This window comes from Struthio camelus, chromosome 11 (assembly GCF_040807025.1).
Source record: "Struthio camelus isolate bStrCam1 chromosome 11, bStrCam1.hap1, whole genome shotgun sequence".
In the NCBI taxonomy this organism is placed as follows: Eukaryota; Metazoa; Chordata; class Aves; order Struthioniformes; family Struthionidae; genus Struthio; species Struthio camelus.
The window spans coordinates 21,118,962-21,138,844 of record NC_090952.1 but is presented as its reverse complement, the minus strand read 5'-3'; the positions used below and the strand labels follow the sequence as shown (position 1 = coordinate 21,138,844).

Genomic DNA, 19,883 nt, shown 5'->3' with positions numbered 1-19,883 from the left:
CTAGAAATCTTTTGTGAAATTTAAGCTAAGTGAGCATTACACAAGTCATTGAACAGAATAGGAACGCTGATAGACAAGTATTTACAAGAGATCGAGTTACTCATATGAACTATATGCGATATAGAACAAAAAAGACCCAAACAAACCCTAAAAAGTGACAGTTTCTTCCCTTATGGTGAGACTTCTGAGAAGAAAAATAGTAATACCCTCAAATTAGTCTCAGCTGACTTATCTTTAGAAGACATTCAACTAACTGATGAAGGCAGCTGTTACATAGATGCCACCAAAATAGAGACAGACTAAATAGCTAAAAGGTATAAAACAAACAACCAAAACATAAAATAAAACAAGATTTCCCTTCTTCTGTAGGAAATAAGAAAAATACTTAAGCTATAAGAGAGGAACATGATCTGCTCTAGAGGGAAAAGGACGCAACAAAAGGACGCAGCACTTGCCCTGGGCCTGAGGTGAGCACAGAACCCAACAAGCCTCACAACTGCTGCAGTAACACACGCAGTGCCTGTCCTGGGTATTTCTGTCACAGGCCCTGACATTTGCCCCTCAGTGAGGGCTAATGACAAATGCACTGTCCACATTAAGCAAATAACTAGAATGATTCCCTCAAACGAACACTTGCTTTTATAAATCCACACACAGTAACTCTGTCCACACTCTGTAACTCTTCTTACAAGTTCCCCCCTACTTAAGCAGTGTACTGACAGAAATCAATCCTTTGCTTAAGAATATTGTATCACGTAACGACCCTTTTCTAAATGCAAAGTGATGCTGTGCCTTCTCCAATACATGTTGATAGTTTGAAAGTTTCCCCAGATAGCTGAAAACTACACAGGTCTATCTTGTTTGAACATCTCAGTTTTTCTTTCCAGGTATTTCTGTGTGCACAAATGCATTGAACTAGGAATACCGCAGAGACATACTTCTAGTTGCACCGTACTCACAGTGCACCATCCCACTCCAAGCACAAAGGAAATCTACATGTAAATATCATTTCAGGGTTCTTAAAAGCTCAGTAAAATAGGACACTACATAATGCTTTTTAACTTATTGTCTTGATATACATATGAGACCTTTCTATTCCTTTGATTATCATCAAGAAAATGAAAGAAATGCCAGTTGGGTCTTTTGCAGGCAGATATGAATCTTCCTTTACTACACTGTAGGTCACTGAGAAGCCAATGTAGTTGCATTAGGGTAGTGCCTTCAAAGGTCTTCACTGGGCTGAATCAGCCTCAGCCACAGCTAAAGAGAATTTAGAAAATTGACTGGTTTGATGGCTGACTGGCTTGATGTTCAGATAAACAAGTCTGCTTCTACCTACACAACACTCTGGACTCACCATGTCCAGTTTGTTGTATGAAGAACTGACCCTCCATAGAGTCAAGTTATTGTAGTACAGATGCTACACCATGGTCTCTTGATCAACTATTACCTTGAGAAAAATCAAATAATTCTAGAATTTCAGGCAGGTGTCTTTACTTTATTGGCAATTTTCATGTGCAAAATTCATGGCTGGCATGGAAATGCTGTTAACTGAGTCAGCTGGAATCGCGAAGCCAAAGGTCTTATTGCCTCCCACAAAGTCCCCCTGCTTGTCTCCCTGGGGCTTTGTGCAGCTCCAAAATGAAACTGCATCATAAAAGCTCTTACCAGCTTAAAAAACAAAAAAACAAAAACACACACACACAACACACACACCTACCCTCTTTCATTCCATCACTTTTTTGTAATTGAAAAATGAAAAACGATACGTTTTGGGGGCAAAAGTACTATAAATGTATGAATAAGTTACTGGAGAAAGTGACTGAGACAAAGATGGGATATTCAAGGCACCCTGACAAATTTTTTAAGAATCAGAAACTTAAATGAAACAGTAATTGGAAAAGAAAGTATTAATAAGAAAGCAAAGTTGTTGGTATACAGTATCAAGTTCATACGTAGCATCCTGCCATTCCTTTTTTTTGGCACACCTTTTCCATCATTTTTAGAAAGTTTATGTAGCTTGTCTCTTTCCAGCAGGGAATGCTTCAAGATTTTATGCGCTCTACATGCCCCTCTGCTGCTGGACACCCTGGCCCAGATCCTTAATTTACTTAACCTGTCATAGATTACTAACATAACAAGACTGATAAAGTGAAAAGAGTTATGGCAACATGCAGCAACTGAGATTCTGGCTTTTCACACAACGACATAACTGCTTACTGCGCCTAATGCTGAGACACGGTAGCAATACTTCGTGGCTAACCACTACTACTTGGGGTATGCTGATCAGGGAATCGCATTCTCTTTTGATCATGCAGCAAGGAAATTACAATTTCCATGCTTTGCTATGCTACATCATTACTGGTAGGGTATTCACTTTGCAGAGAATAAACTAATTAACCTGTTTCAGGCAAGATGACGTTACAGAAAAAGACATAAAATTCTCAAACTTCTGAAATTCAGGACAACCATCAGCAAGAAACTTGGGACTATCCCTCTGGGATCAGGTTAGAGCACTACCTGAATTCCACACCACGTACTTAGAACAGGATGGAATAGAAAACATCCCTACCTGCCACAAAACTCCATTCTGACCTAAACGTACGTCAGGCAAATTAATCAGCTACCAAGTCATACACTGCAAAAAAGATTTTCATGTCCTTCCTTTCCTTTACATTTATTATGCATATATATTAAAATATTAAAGCCAGTGTGCACTACCTCAATAAACAGGACTGCAGCTGATAATTGTTCAAAGGGTGTTTCACAATAATTGCATGATGACAAAAAAGTGTCATCACTGATGATAAAAAATCAAATCTCCAAATGTAAATTAAAATAGTCCTGCATATCAATCATTAGTACTCATGCAGTATGTGCTTGTATGCATGTACACCCTTCCTGCGTGTGTAAAAGTTTAACTTCAGCTGCCACATACAGATGTGGCCAAACTTTAGCTACCAACCTGCAGAAATGTAGGCCTTAACATCTAGTAAGACTTTGCTCATTAAAATAAAAGCTTTCAGATTCAGTGTGAATTCAAAAATTCAGATGTGTGGGTGACAACTCATTCGAGATGCAGTCACACTAACTTGGCAGCTGCCTTCTGGATTACCTCTTTTGAGAGGCTGGTTACTACACACACTTCTGGTTCTCATAAAAGCTTTGTTTTCACTTCCAAAAGTCTGCTTCACAACACAGGACTTTCAAAAAGGCTTTAGGAATTCAAAACAAAGCTTTTTTAAAGCTTCAGAAACAGCTGTGACAGATCAGTTCTCAGAAAAAGAAACCTCGTAATAAAAGCTGAACTCTATGGCTGCTTCAGGTATCTGCAGAGTCTTATGATGAACTCTAAAAGACAAAACAACTTTAAAGAAAGAAGGATTATAGTCAGTTTCAGTGTCTGAAGCAACTGCACAGTACTGCATATTTGTCACATAAGCTCAGATTTTTAAATGGTGCATGTTACAAATGTCACGGGGCTGCAGTATAATTCTCAGTACTTCCCTGTAATGCTCATCATCATTAGGGCAACGTGTTTTACTTCAAAAAGAAATGGACATCACACTACCCTTTAAGTCTCAAAAATTTAGAACTTTATATTTTTAGATCTTAGGAAAATTAGATGAATAAAATAACTGCCTTTTTAAATATTAAAAAGCTTAAAAATATAACACTGAAGGTATCAGAACATTTTATATAATGCTTTTGCAGAACAATTTCCAGCGGATCTTTAATACTGTAATGAAATGTGTTTTTAAACAGCTATACTAATAAAAGGGAGAGACATATCATTCTCCTTAGCCTTGACTAGACTAGATTTGAATGGTACTATACATGGGTTTTCTTTATACAGCCCATATTTATATTTTGTGATAAAAGCAAACTTAAATCTCACAATAATGCCTTGATGGCATAAATGGTAAATTTATTATTGCTGATCCTTGTTTGGCTCTTGCTACTACATTTGTGATAATTCTGAAGCACTTAGATGATACGTTTAAGTCTCACTAGCCCATAGTTCTCTGTAAGCACAAATCCTCCATTATATAATTCAGGTAGCAAAACATGCTTTTAAATATTGAACATCTCACAGTAAAACTACAAAAATTAAGAGATGTCAGCTGAATACGGCAACAGAAATATTAGTTCTTTACCACAAGATGTTTAAAAAGATGACCAAATGCATTTAAAGTACATATTCACCTATTCACCTTTTTAAACTTGAGACTAGCATTTTGATCGTCTGTAACAGGTATTTGTAGCTTCATAACAGATAAGGATAAAGATGATGACATCTTGTTCGACGGAGAGACAGCAACAAGATGATTCAAAAATCATTTTAGTTAAGCACAACTTCTGATTTGTTAAAAGCATCTAGTGCGTTTTCTGATTTTCACACTGATAAATACTCTCATCAGTTCACACCCAGATGCAATCGTATCCAAAATCAGTTTTATAAAATTGCCACGTACAAAATAATCCACACTGCTTTCAGTTAAGAAGATATTCTTTGACTGTCTGAAGATTCTTCTTAGGCAAACAAGGATCATGCATCTGGAAACCTAACTGACTCAAAAATTTGTTTGGAATAATCAAGGTAAAGGTAAATATAGAACTCAGATTTTAATTCTAAACACAGCTATGTCTTCAAGCACAAGACTCAAATCCCCCCCCCCCCCCCCCCCCCCCCAAAAAAAAAATTTGGTTTTTAGGGGGGTTAGAAGTTGCATGAACTGTTATGAAATATATGCTTGATTTTTTTTTAAATATGCATTTTTAATTAAAGGAAGCGTCTGAATGTAAACTGAAAATTATCAAAAGTCATTAAAAGACAGTAATATTCTATTGTCTCCTTTTTTCTTTTTTAATCTTTCTGAAGTTAAACAAGTGGTGACAGCATTTCAGACAGCTTGAATGAAAAAGTCAAATTAATATTGAACAAGGCAGGTTTGTTCTTTTTCTCTCTCAAGGTATACTGCTAAAATGGAAAGAGTAATGACTATGTAGCAAGTTCACAAAATGGTTACTAAATTTTGCCTGGTATGCATCTCACTGTTGTGCTGCCTGCTCATTTGATTTTGATGCATAGTATTAAAAATAACCCAGAACACGCACATTAGCAGACCACAGTAAATATTCTGACTATATTGCCTCTTGAAATCTAAAGCAGAAAGAACATGCATTCATGTAGCTTAAAGCTAAGATTTCCTGGTAGTGAAAGAGTGGCACATACTACCACTGCAGTTGCAATATTTTGGGTACACAGCAAAGGGCACTAGTTAAAGTTTCTAAAAAATTAAGTTTAATTTCATGGCAAAAGATTTAGCAGCTTAGCAGAAAGGAAAAACCCTAATAGAACAGCTAGCTCTGTTCAGAAATTTACTTAAACTAATACTAGAGTGAAAATATACCTGATTCAGTCTTTAATACTCTCATAGCCCAAGGCTAGAAAGAAAGGTCAGGGATAATTGGAGCAATAGTACTACTGGACACACACTTTAAACTCGTACCCTGTGATGAATGCCACCTAATACCCTTCTTTGTTAAACTCATATCCCGATATTAGCAAACTTGCAGAAAAGCAAGTACATTTTTCAAAGAGGAAGCAACATTTCTAGAAAGCATTTGCCAATTCCAAATATACAGCCTCCATAGGTAAAGCAATCTACTGAAAGTAGAAGGTCCACAGTTAAAATCCAGTATCTAGAAATAATAAAGATAAAGTAATAGGCCTAGGAGAGAGAGAAATCACACTGAAACGTATTTCAAATTGAAAACTCTACACGTCAAGGTAAACATAAATGACAATGAAATGAAAAACTGCAGGAGGGGGATAGGGATTCTTTATTATTATTTCCATGACCTGATGACAGAAAGATTCTACTGGGGAGGAGGAAATCTATAATTAAAATGCAATCTATTAAAATGTAGCTTTTCATTTGCAAATTCTGCAAACAAGGAAAAACAAGTTAGTTACACATGTAAAATGAGCGTTGCTTTTCCAAACCTGTCTATGAATTTCCCTCAGACTCTTTCGCCCAGTTGGAAAGCTGTGATGCTCCGTAGCTCCCTACGCCTAACATTGTCATCCTAGATGAACAAAGCACGATTCCCTTGCTAGCTCCAGCTCTTTCCCATTTGGTCTGTCTCTTATTCTTTAAAGATTAACACATGACCGAGTGAGCACAAATATACGTTATCAAGTATGCCAGCAACCTCTGGGAAAAAAAAAAAAAAAAAAAAAAAAGACGACACCTTCTGGGGTACTTGTAGCCTGTAGCAATTAGAGCTCGGTCGTCCAAACAAAAGGATCCCTCCTATGCCCAACCTGCTCCCTCCTGCTAGAAATGAACATGTGCTATTGCAGAAGTTTCTCCTCCAGTGAGTTCTCTTCAGACAAACTAATCAAGAATGTCACTAGCAGTGATGTTACAGTTTGCTCCTTTGAGTTAAATTTATTCTGTGAAACCACAGGAAGCAAACATAACGAAGGCCAACTTTTTATGGTCTACTGGTTGTAACCATTCTCTGCACCTCCAGCTGTTCTCATTTGCACCCTGAGTAGGTAGGTACACACAGAATAAGAACGCCTGCAACCTAAGACTGAGATCTAGAGCGCACACATGCTTACACAACTGTAAGCATGTGAGCTTTCTGTATTGCTTAGAAAACTGCGAGGAGTAAACAGAGCAAGCTTGTTTTTCCTTCTCACTAGATTTTCACTTAGAAAAACAAAAAAACAAAACACAAACCGCTGATACTGTGAGAAAGCTAGAACTGACAGAGAAACGAATTCTGTGTCCAAATAGCTGGAAAACAACAATTTTTCTTCTTAGTCCATGACGGCTACCAAGACAGCTTCAAGCTCAAAACTTTGCTGTACAAGTCTAAGTTCCAAAATAACAGCACTTTCTTCTGTCTGTTAAAAATACATGCCAATTTCTGAGACAGTGCAGCAAGCTATGAGTAATGTACTAGAAACTCCTACGTAGTGCACCAAGTATAGACAGCGCTATACCGTTTGCTGTATGGTTGCTAATCACCAATTCAACCAAATAACCCAGCAAGCTCAGAAATCCCCAAACCTCTTCTTTCAATACTTTTTATTTGTCTTTATCTTCCTTCTATTGAAACCTAAAAGGCATGCAGTTAAATGCTTAGCAGATCCTTACTGCATGAAACTCGTGAGAACACTCAAAGCCTATTATTAGTACTACTAAAGAGAAAACTATCATTTTCCCTGCAATTTTTTTTAGAGAGATATGGAAATTTGTAAACATCATACCTATTTTTCTAATACTATGGTTCACTGCTTACACATGCCACCATGATATTTTAAAGTGTCTTCTGCCTTTGTAGACAAGTTATTCCTCACTCCTGTTGCAGGGGAGTTACTGCTTACACACTGGGGCTCCACTGGCTTGTGGAGTTGCAGCAAATTTTGCACAGTCTCCTCTGATCCCTGGAAAGTTTTCTTTGTCACCACTGGGTGAAAAATCTCTACTCAAGCTGCAGTTGTTTGGCACTCTGGTGTGACTCCCTTGCCATCCTCCTCTTCTGCCCACCCATTTTGCATTCCAGAGCCCTCTTCTCCTGCCGGGCATGAACATCACTCCCTCCCCGCAGAACTTGGTCATTCTCTGTTTAAAGACCCATAACACCGAGATCCCATCTCTCACCTGGATTTTTCTCAAGATACGGATCAAAACACATTTTGACCAAGGAGTCAAATCAGTACCTCTTGGCTCAATTTTGCTTTGAGTTTTCTGATTGAAGTTATTCGGATTCATTTGCACATATACCAATAATGAATCATTAACCTTTTTAGCAGCAGGTCAAGTAGATTCATTTAAAAAATGTAACATTGAAACACGGAAAGGATCGTGCAATGGGGGCAGACCTACAGTTCAGGACTTGTTTGAAGAGTGTTTAGCCTCTTCTTTTTTGTTCATTTGATGGGAGTCTAGAACTACATTCTCAAATCTAGAAAGAAGCTGAGATGCTACACCATATCAACACTAGAAGTGTTACTGCTGGGATTCTTCCCTAGCAAAACCTGCACGTCCACACTAATAGCACAGAGGTCCACAAATACAAAAACACCTAGAAACATGGTACCTAAATAGGACACTGAAGGAAACATGCAAGATCAACCCTACATTAACCCTACAAAGTTCTCCTGTCTAGTGGAGAACAGGAATCAGAGTGGGCCAGCCTCTTTCCACCACGTCCTAGAAAGCAAAGCAGGAGTTAAATTAGAGCTCCTGATAGGCAAGACATTGGAAAGTCTGCAAACTGGACAGAAAAAGTCTCAAACAAGTATGCGCTGAGATTAGTTTTGAAGAGACCTAAAAATTAATGCTGAAAGGAAAAAAAAGTTCTCAGATCAACTGTCTAAAAGGACAGGGTTCCTAAGGGCTATCTGTAGCAAGGGTCCCACAACGAAAAACTGAGGGCAACATTCTGCAGCGTGAATGAAGAATATGCAAACTGAGAGAACAAACAAACATAACGAGATCATAGCTAATAAAAGTTATGGACAGAAAAATACTAGAGCACAATAAAAATAGCTACCGAAGATTTTCAGGCTAGTTTTAAAGTCTTCTCATCCGAAGGACAGCTTTTTCATCCACAATTAATGATCAATGCAATTAATTTATGTAGGACGAGTAATGCGTATCACCAAAAATTTAGCCTTCTGCAGCCTCTTATTCCCTAGAAAAAGCATCCAGGTAGAAACAGATCACTTTTATATTGAAAAAGCCTTCTCATTTTCAAGTGGATAAAATTTCTGCTGTGTTGTATCACATTTGAACAATGCTACACTTAAATGTAGCCTGAAAGTATTTTTATGTACATCTATGAGATATGTGAAAGAGCTACAGGAAGTGAAAGCTGTTGTACAGGAGTAATTAGGATTTCAAAGAAAATGGCAGAATCGTATGGAAAAATTTCTGAAAAGTGATATAAAATATTATTAGGCTTTAAACATACTCCACTAAAAATGAACATGGAAATATATCAACATGGAACTGATTGACAGCATTTCTACTGCTGAGAATTTTTAAAGTAAAATCAGGCATCTCACAAATTAGAAATAATTTAGTCAAAGTTACACACTATCTTTGCTAGCTAGATGAAAGAGGATGGTAGATTACCCTAGCCAACCCTAGCTTACTGGATATGAGGTAGATAATACTTGGCCATTTTATAAAATAATAAGATACCATTTTTTTTTTCAAACCTTCAGCACCATATATTTGACATATAAGCATTTGATTCTATGCCAAATAATGATAATTTTCAACAGTTTAAGATGGCATTTTTTTTTGCTGTAAGATGTTTTAAACGAAAAAATTGGAAAATATAGTATGCTACTGTGAACTTTATTAAAAGTTAAGCGCAGAGTAAGTGCAATATACAAATTGTATGCAACTGACATACTGTAAGGGAAGGTGGAAGCGAAGAGTGGAAACACTGCCATTGCTTAGCCCTTTTGCAAATTTTCTCATCAAAATTACATGTGCAGGAAGCAGTAATTGTTCAGACGACATCTGTACAATACTATTGCCTCAAGAAAATGAAGCTACTTCATTGTAATGTGGCTTTTATGACTACACACAGCGTAATTTCTAACCAAACCAGAACATGCCCACAACCAGTGCTTTAAAAAGACTATCAGCTCTATGTCTAAATTCTTACTGGTGATAAGGAGCTAATGTTTTTCACAGCGCCATCTACATCAAACTAATTATACTTACAAATTTAAAGATTAAGATAACATACATGCATTCAAACTGCAGTGATTTTTTTAAATGCCATATCAAACACAGCAGGAACTCTTGTTATACCACTTTTGGAGTTTATAGTTAACTGAAGATACCGTTATCAGGTAAAAAAATTTGTCATCACAAAACAGTCTGCTGAGATTTCACAGTAGCTCAATGACCAACTTTCAGTGAAAACTGTCGCAAGTCTGTACAAAATAACTTTTGCCTTCACACTTCTAATACTTTTGAATTGAGTAGGGAAAAAAAAGCAAGTCTGTGGATTTTTTTTTCCTCCTTACCCTGGCTTCTTGGTGTTCGTTTCCTGCGATCTCTGAATGCTGCTCCTGACTGCAAGGCCTCAAGCAGATTATCCATCACTCCTGTCTCATCACCCTCTGAAAACAAGAGAAAAACAAAATTAATTTCAGTGCAATTGAAGTCAGACTATGGAAGATAAAAAAAAAAAAAAAAGTAAAAATGGTGTCAGATTTATATAACACTTCCAAATAAGAGACATATATGTTTTAATATAATGGATGCTGTCAGTTCTTCAGTTATCACTGTCTATTTTGTGTATGATGCTCTATTAAGCAAAATTGATGCCAATTCTACTGTGCTTTCAACTTAGAGATGTTATCTTGTGCATTATTGATGACACCTTCAGTATGCAGATAGATAGCTGCTGATGAATGACTGCTGTTTCACTGCTAAAATTCTTATGTCTTTCTTGAAGTAGAAGCAGGTCTATTTATTTATTTATTTATTTAATACGCATGGAAAATCTGATGAAGCTGAAAGGCACAAAGCTAAACATTATAGCACTGCAAGTATTTTAAATATTGTCTCCTACCTTTATGACGCCTTAAATCCTTAAATACTCTTTTTCTTGCTATCTTACTTTTTATCTATTCCATATGCCAGTTTTCATATGGAATGGCTACGCCTATACCAATATACCATGGATTTCTTCAGTTAAGGGAAGGAAATAGAGAAGGGAAAAAATCCTTCAGTAGAAGTCAATGGCATAGCATTTCTTAAAAGCTGACTGCTATTTCTGATAAATCTTTCTCTTGTTTTTTTTCATACGCAAGCTAACCTGTAGTCCTTAAACTGCTGTACTTCATAATGCATTACGGAAAGCTGAGTAGAAAGACTACTTTTCCTGTATTTAAGTCCTTAACTTCCTTTGTGTTTCAGTATGTTCTGTTAATAATGGTTGATAGCAGCATGCACCAACACAAGAAATAGAGGCCAAAGTACTGCAATACATTAAAAAACTATTTTTGAATGATTCTTGTTCTGCTCACACATCTAAGTAAAAATACAAAGTTAAAATAGACCAGACTCAACAGGTGGGAGGTGGACATTTTATTGAAATCTCTGCGACTTTAAGTTAATATAAATTTCCCCAGAGTGGGATGATAATTACTTCATGCAAAAGACTTGCATTTTGGTAAAGCACTTCTACCTGACTCACTCAAAAAGTGTAGGAGGCTTACAGTACATTCAAGAGATCTGACCCTCAAACGTTCATGATAAAAGGCAGGTTTTTAATGTAATGGAGAAATTTGATTTATTTATTTAGATTTATTGGACCACATCCAATTGTAAAACAGTACCTGGTTCAGATTTCTACATGATGATCATCAGTAGAACTACTTTGTAAATTTAAGTTATATATAATGGTTTAAACTACACTGATGTATAATAAGCGACATATAATAAAGTTATAGTCAGGGTAACATAAAAGGGAGCAGAGCAAAAGCAGCAACCAGCAGAAGACTCTGAAGTGCCAGCTAGAATTAGATTTCATCTAAAATTAGATCCTCTAGTTTCCCACTCAAATATACAAGGCCAGAATCTGGTCTAAAGCATACCCATAATTATTTTGCTGTGTTCCTTATCCTACATATGGTTATTCACTGATTTATTTCTGGTTCTGCATTAAATCTGTTTTCTAAATCAAAGATCTGTGAAAGCACTATGACCAAACTAATACACTCCACGTTGATCTGAAAAATTTAATGAGTAGTAAGTATGACTGTAATACTCATAGAGGTAGTTAACATGTTAGAATATCTTATACTTAGAAAAATTACATCTTTCAATGTTAATTAAAATAGAATTGGCAGAGTTTATTTTAACAGACAAAATTCCTTAAATAGTTCATAAATGTTTATGCAGCTTTCCATTTCTTCTCTTTTCCATTTTTTGAGTATGCTATTCTACCTACTAATTCTTAGAAAACTCTATTTTTGGAATTCCAAAAGATACAGTATAGAAAGAGATATGAAGTCAGGAAACTGTGGACCATAGTACAAACTCTTCAAAGTAAAACTTAAAAACAAGCTGATCTCAACATTGCGTCTTAATCAAAGCTGTCAGGTGATTAAATGGGAACTGGACAGAGAATTGCATTTTTGGTCAGACTTTGTTAAAATTCTTAAAAAACATTCAACAGAAAGTCCAGCTTTTCCCAACAGCTTTTGCTGAGGTATTTCAGATATTTATGCTTATTTTGACTTATTGTTTTGTTTTCTGTACTTCCTACAGCAACATGTAGACACAAATCAGAAATAAAGCCAAAACATATGAGAAGTTTCTAAACCATAGAAATGGTCAGTGGACATTTACGTTATTTCTCTTTTAGATTTCTCCCACTGCACACAAGAATAGGTGTTTGACCTGGTACAAGTCATTTTCCCCCCATTCCTTCTTTTCCACGCTAGTCCCAGGCATTAAACGGAGATAGCAAGTGTATCCGTGTACGCAAAAAAACCTTTTTCAAGTTCTTTTCCATTTTATGACTAGCCCTCTAAAGTCTTTGATTAGGCTTAGCAAGGAGCCAGATTCACTACAGGTATTAAATGCAACTGGAAAGGCAAAAATTTTTCATAATCATTAACTGGTGAGATATCTACAAGACTGCCTTGGTTTCATTTGTATTTCACATTAACATTCTACTACAGATTTGTTTTAGTATATGCAGTCAGTGTGGAAAATAGGCACAATTTTAGGAGGTTACAGTAAGACTCCTCCTCTCACAGGTCCCACAACCCTCCAATTTTGCCAGTATTATGCAGCTTATTGCAGCCACTCTCAATGATTATGAGAACAAAAATAAGCTACTACTTCTGTAGAATAATAATAATATTATTTCTTACACTGCTGAGAAGCCCTCAGCCAGCTGAGAGGCACCGACAGAAAAAAGAATGATACAGTGAATGAAAAAAGTGACATCTGAGATGATCAGGCAACCATAGTAAGATTGTGGGACCTAAACCTGATCGTAATTTTTGACCGGTGGTAGGGAGGAGAATAGAAGGGAAAAAGAAAATGGAATTAAAATGGACCATAACAGGAAAGTAAGTGGAAAAGACTGGAACTAGCTGCATCCACTTATGAATGCTTCTGAGAAATAGCGATATCTGAAAACAAGTTTGCTGTCTATAAAGGTAATGCTCCAGACTTTAGGCTTTGTTTTTATAAATAAAAACACATTATAGATGAACTGATCATAGAAAAATACGACCACAAATGTGAAAGGTTTACTGTGCTACATGAAATTCTTAACATCAGTAACTCTAATTGAACTGCCAATTTCAAACACGAGATCTTTGCTAAACTATATAATTACTACCAGAAATTGAAGATTTGAATGTAAAAAAGGCTGGGGGGAGAGGGAGGAAAGACGGAACTACAAACAGAATGGTGACTATGGTGAGAGATCTAGGACAATCTCAACGTGGTCAAGCTGAAAGATTACTTCACTTCAGTTTTAATGCAGATAATAGTACTAACCCCTGGAACAAAGACAGGATAAAAAATTGACCACGGATGACTAATGCTGTATTGGCTAATGTAAAGTTCTCACAGTTGAGGTGGAAGCAAATGGCAAATCTCTAGGAATTTAATTTGCTACTTAGAATGACTAGATAAATTTTTTTTTTTAAAGAAAGGTAAACATAGAATTTATATATAAGAAAAACAAAAACATGGGGAGGAAAAAGCATAATAGTGTTCACCTGGTAGCATGCAAGGCCTTTCGGATAAATTTGGAAAGAAAGAATAATTAGAGGCACAAAGGCAGAATATCAGATTAGATGAACATTTTAGGTTTTCCAGAGAGAACAGATTAGCTTTATAGTTTCTGTAATATGATACATTGCTCTTTATTTGCCTACAGAAGTTCTCTCTCATTTATCTAGTCTTCAGCATTTGACTTAATGGCATATTAAATTATTAGTGAAAGCTGGAAAAAATGGTCATTAGTAAAAGATCTAGCTGACTGAGTAATAACAAAAAGGTGGAAGGCAGCTTTAACACTTGAGAGCTTACAATGGAAAATCTCCCCAAATCTGTCCTTAATTTAATATTCTAATTAGTGAATTTGGCATAATAACAGATGACATACAAATGGGAAATATTAAGTTTTCAGAAGATAAGATTAAAACATGCATAAGTCCTGGAGTAACACAATAGATTAAAATAACAGAAATAAAATAGTCATGCATAACTTCAGGTGCAAGCCACAAGCTCTTCATTAGGGAATGACTGACAACTTCAGTATAAAGAGCTGACCAAAGTAACAGTGGTGAATTACCAATCTGATCAGTCTGTGATCCCCCCCCACGGGGGGGGGGGGGTGGGGGGTGGGGGGTCATGCAATACTCTCTATTTATAGTAGTAATCAAGAACAACTAGTGCAATTTTATGAAATACTAGTAAGATCTGATTTTAAAACATGGTTTACAAGTTTGGTCACTGCATTCACAGAAGACAAATCAAAACTGGAAAAGCCTTTACGATAACTAGGGGAGTGGATTCTAATGAGAAATGCCTACGGTAGCATGATTTCTTCAGGCTACCTGAAATAATCACTGAAAAGACATGTGATTACTGGTTTGAAGCACAGCAGGAGATTACATTCCAGGAGAGAAAAGAGAGAAAAAGAGCAACTTAAGCTTACAGGCAGCTTTGCTGCAGCAACAAATAGCTACAAATTGGCAAAGGAAAACATTCAGGTTAGCAAGTTAGAGGAGCATCTTTGCCATCAAAAATGATGTTCTAGAACATATTCCCAAATAAGACTGTGGGAATAAAGTCTAAAGACGTTAAGTATGCAACAAAAAGAATTCTGAAAGGAATTATGTGATATAGCACATGTGAGATCAGGGACGGCAGTCACACGACCTTTTCAATCCACTGAGCCTAAAGCATCAATCTGCAACTTTTTTTGGATAACGTATCTTTTAAATTGGTGAATGACAAAACGGTGAATGGCAGTGCAAGAAGAAACCAATTGACAGCACTTATGCTGCTGTGTAAGTTACAGAATAAAGAAAATAAACAATTTCTGGATATCTATAATTGGAAACTAAGCCCTTCCTTTCGAGCAAAGTGTTTTTATTTTCAAATGTCTTCTAGGGCAGATATGACCTTTAAATTTATGAGGAAGAGTTTTCTTCTAAAAGACAAATAATTGTCTGCTTAGACTACACAGCAAGCCAAATATATATTAGAAAATACATGATCAAGTATGATTAGACTGTTTTAATTTTTCTTCATATAATATACTGAATTCAAAACATTAAAATCAATTAGGTATTTATTTCTAACGTTAAGTACTCTGCAAGGAAGTAAATATCAGACAGAAACATAGCACATAGGGTATTTCCAGAATATTATTTTTAAACTTCACCTTTCCAAAGATAGATAATCTGTCCTCAACTCAAGCTGGTCTCCTTTATATTTTATGCATCAACAAACAGTACATGGAAATCGAATGACAATACTAACCGCACATTTGCAAAAGTTTAGAAACAAAGCCAGGAAATTAACATTAAAAAGAAAAAAAAGTAAAATTGATTTAAATGTGCCTTTGCATGTGCTATATTATCTCGGGACAAAGTGTGCCTACACGATTCCTTAAGCCTTCCTTTATAAAACACAAAATCAAGATAAAAATCAATTAATGAAGGACTAAATGTTTCAAGCATACTTTTAGGTTGTCCTATTATCACAGCCATTCTCTCTGTTTCAGATTTTCTCTGAAACAAAGGAACTGTTTCAACATGAGATACCATGAGGTCCATTTGCTATCACTGCTAGCAACTTAGGAAATACAATCCTTAAGTTAGATTTAGCATCCTTTTTGTCAATACTCTGTTTCTTTATCACTTCCTGAAGAACTTTATCCAAATCTCAAAAAAGAAAAAATCTAACACCTCAACCTTGACACCTATACCTGCCTATAGTAAACGCAAAATAATTTTGTTTCCTATTTATAACTTATACCATTAGAATGAAAATTAAAGGTGAAAAAACATACAGCAAAAATATTCTTTGTTCTGCTAGTCTGAGTAGCAATTGAAGTTACAAGTGAGCCTGGACTGCAATTTCTATAACTGCTGCTAAATTTCCTGTTGGAATCAGAAATGTATTTAGTCTACTTTAGCTTATGAAAGTTTTGAAACCATTCTTGTAATTAAAAGAGTACTGCTGACAGATCACATTAGAAGACATGCAGTACTGCTGTCTTTAGGAAGCAAACCGACTCATGAATGAGAAGTACACACTTGGAGTAAGGACTACATTTAACTTCTTGGATTGCCTCAGATATAGTAGGCATCCTTGGACTTGCTTCTGTGCTAGTGGCCTAACTTTGATGACTTGAACCTCATGGAAGCTTTTAGTTTTACTCTCCTCTAAACTGCCATACTGAAGTGTCCTGAAAACAGGTCTGAACCTTCTTCAAGAAAAGAAATATTGATTTCACGGAAGCCAAGCTCATTACTTGTAACTGAATTTTAAAAGAATTTGAAAATTATTCAGCTATATTGAATTCTCTAAAAAAAACTAGAGAAGTATTTTTACTTCATTTTTTAACCTACTACAAAATATAAAGGAAGACTTTAAGTGATGTTTAAAGTAAGTTGAAAAGAGCTTTTCTTAAGCATTGTCTTAATAAGTAGCTATGGTAAGTTAGCTATACACCCACGTTGTAAACAAAGACCTCTTCAAACTGTTCAGCACATACTAGACAACTGATTAAGAAACATAAGCTTCTGTTTTAAATTGGAAGAACTACAGATTTTGTTGAGAATAACCCCAAAGTTGGATAGGAGGAAGGAAAAAAAAAAGATGTTTACACTAAATTCAGATGCCATCCTGTTTGCTGAAAATTCTTCTCATATGTCTTACAAAGATAAGAACCTAACATGGTACACACCTGAATATGGAAGCAAAACGGAGCACATCCTAACAATTGATTAAGGTATACTCCTATCTTTATGCAAACAAAAGGACACCTAGAAAGCAAGATAATTAAGTGACTGTAACAAGCTCCATCTGTTATAATTTCACAAGTTTGATTTTTTTTTTCTCTTGATAAATTTGGCCTCCTTTTTGTGGCCAATATCAAAGACAGTTTTACTTTAGCCTTCAGAATATCATCACCTATCAAATAAGTAGGAATAGGCATCTTCTAGCAGGTTTTTCAGGAGCTTCACGACGACCGCTTTATAAGTCTTCAAGGGAAAGGAGACTTAAGGAAACTGCTGTTTTTTAAATGAAATATAATAGAATAACAGGAGTAGCACTTTTGACTAATGATGACAGAATCAGAGAACACAATAGCTGAGGCTTTTTAAGTTACTTAAATCATTTTGGAGAACTGACTACAGAGATGCCACTTTCTTTGAGGCCACCATACTATAGCTCATCCCATGCATCCAAAACACGATCCACTTCCAACCTATTAGGAAAACCTATTGGTTTCTTGGGTTCAGATTCACAGCCAGTGCTCACAGGGGAAGCCCTCTGAGCACACCTGGCAACATTCTCTTATTTCTGGAGCGTTCTTCTGCCTTCACTTTTTTTTTTTTTTTTTTGTCCACACTGACTACGTGAAGACTACTAAGGGAATGCACATATCTTCTAGTGGCGTGCTTTCAGCTTCTAGTACAGACAATACCCACGTGCTCTTGTTCATTTGTAAAACATCTTGTACATGTATTATTACAGATATATTAGTTGCAAACTAATCTAAACCAATAAAAGCAGAACCACTCCACAGTCATTTGGACCAAAATTTACAGGAACTTCCCAGAGAATTTTTCATAAATTAGGGCCCTTCCTGGAAGAGTCTGGCCAAATATCACTTCAGGTGATACATTCTGACTACCTGCCTGCTTCTTCTCCAAGTGGTTTCAAAATTATTCTTTTCTTCACAACTTGCAGTATACTGTTCTGCTCTGAACTTTTAAATACTTTTAACAAGTCACATTTCAACAGCAGAAGCGCCAAAACGTTTCACAGCTCTTCCACGGTTGAGATGAGTGCCCTGTATAAACCTAAAAAAAGACATTCTATTCATAATTAGTACAGGAATTTTTAATTGCAATGTATTCTTTTAAAAAGGTCAATTTTCAGTGGCTTTTGGAAAGTGTGCATTTATCTTCTCATACTATATTTTCATGTTATTCATTTGCTAAATTCATTTTGCATGCATAAAAATATCTTTAGGAAGCAGTCTTCCTCATCATTTTGTAGTTGAAGACAATCTCATGACTGTTATTTGCTTTTTAATTAAAGAAGAGTGAGTTAGGGCAGTATGACTGATAAGTGAACCTATCCTTCGTGTCAGTTTACAAAACAAGGCAAAGCCTTGCTCACAAAGCAATTAAGCTCATTGTTTATGATAACCTGATCTCAGGCTTATGTAAAGTTAATAGAATGAGAAAAATGTGCTTTGTTGTACTGGCAGACTATCAAAAACAATTTTTTGAAATGCATTCACTTTTTCATTTCCAGAAAATGTCACAATGGTCAAGGTCTACTTTAGCAGGAATGTATTTAATTGAAATTCATCAGCATTACCTCTGCGGCCTTATTCTGAATGGATTTATACCCCTTGCAAGGATTATTTTCATGAAACTTAGAAAAATAGGCTTTAAGGTGGATTGCTTAGTAACAAATGGGAAGACATTGCCTCTATGTGGGAAGGAAAAGATCGTGCAACTCCGAAAATGAAAGAAAAAAGGCCATGTAATAGAAACCTGAACAAGTATACACACCTGTTATCAAGTTTTACTACTGTTTGAAGATTAGATTTCAGTTACAGTTACTTAGTCCTGTAAGTAACACTTTAATTTAAGTGATCAGCAGATATTCAGATACAGTACATAATCCTGAATCCCTTTTAGCATTAGAAAATTGTTTTCTTTTAAAAACTGCTCATAGCTAAACAACTGTTCCAATACTTCAGGAAGAAATGAGTCCTGAGAACACATTTTGGGGGCAGTGGAAGCTCTCACATTTTCTTGCTGACATATAAATATATATATGTGTGTGTGTGTGTGTGTGTATATATATATTTTCACTATATTACTTTATTAAATATAGTAATGAACTCATTCAATTTATATTGGAATTATTCAAAGTTTTCAGATAATTCCATCAGCAGTAGCCATTCTTGTATTAATCGATGTTTTGAAAAATTTCAGATTACAGTGCCACAACCAGAAGCAGCCAATGCTTGTCATAAATTTTGGGATGCTGAGATTTTTCTGTTACAGATCTCTCTAAATTTAAAGTGTTCCACAGACGACCTCCTCTTTGTCAGAATGCACAGAAAGCAGCAGTGAAGGCAAAAAAGTAATGTGGCAAGCTCTGAAGGACTAAAGGAACATATTCTATATAGAAAATTTCGTATCTCTAAATAACTGTCAATTTTTTTCAATTCAAGTTGTCTGAAATAGACATTAATATTTCTAAACATTTCTAGACAGTAAGTGTTGTTAGTTTGTCAAGCTGTTATTCTCTAAGAATAGTAACATAAGACAATCACTCACGTTTTAGCCATTTTACATTCACATCCTTACACTGTTGATTTATAATAAGCAAAATTCAACTTTTTCCTATGAGGTCTAATTACAAAGTCAAAGAGTGAACAAATAAACCTCCATGACAGAAAATAAAATATTTGTCAAAAGAGGAATTGTTCTATGCGAGCCTTTCTTCCTAAACAAAACAAGAACTCCTCTAGCTGACCGGTTGTTATTGCAGAGTTTGCAAGAAAGAACACTTTGAGACATATATATTTTATTC

At 35.7% G+C, this 19,883-nt stretch overlaps 1 protein-coding gene across 4 annotated transcripts in view; it reads right to left on the bottom strand.

The window, feature by feature from the left end:
* Window positions 1-19,883, bottom strand: part of DIAPH2 (diaphanous related formin 2) — a 280,711-nt gene that overhangs the window by 64,798 nt on the left and 196,030 nt on the right. For all 4 annotated transcript variants that reach the window (XM_068956705.1, XM_068956706.1, XM_068956707.1 and 1 more), the window contains one exon: window positions 10,073-10,168. In XM_068956705.1, coding sequence (XP_068812806.1) covers window positions 10,073-10,168 — 96 coding nt within the window. The remainder of the gene's footprint in view (window positions 1-10,072; window positions 10,169-19,883) is intronic.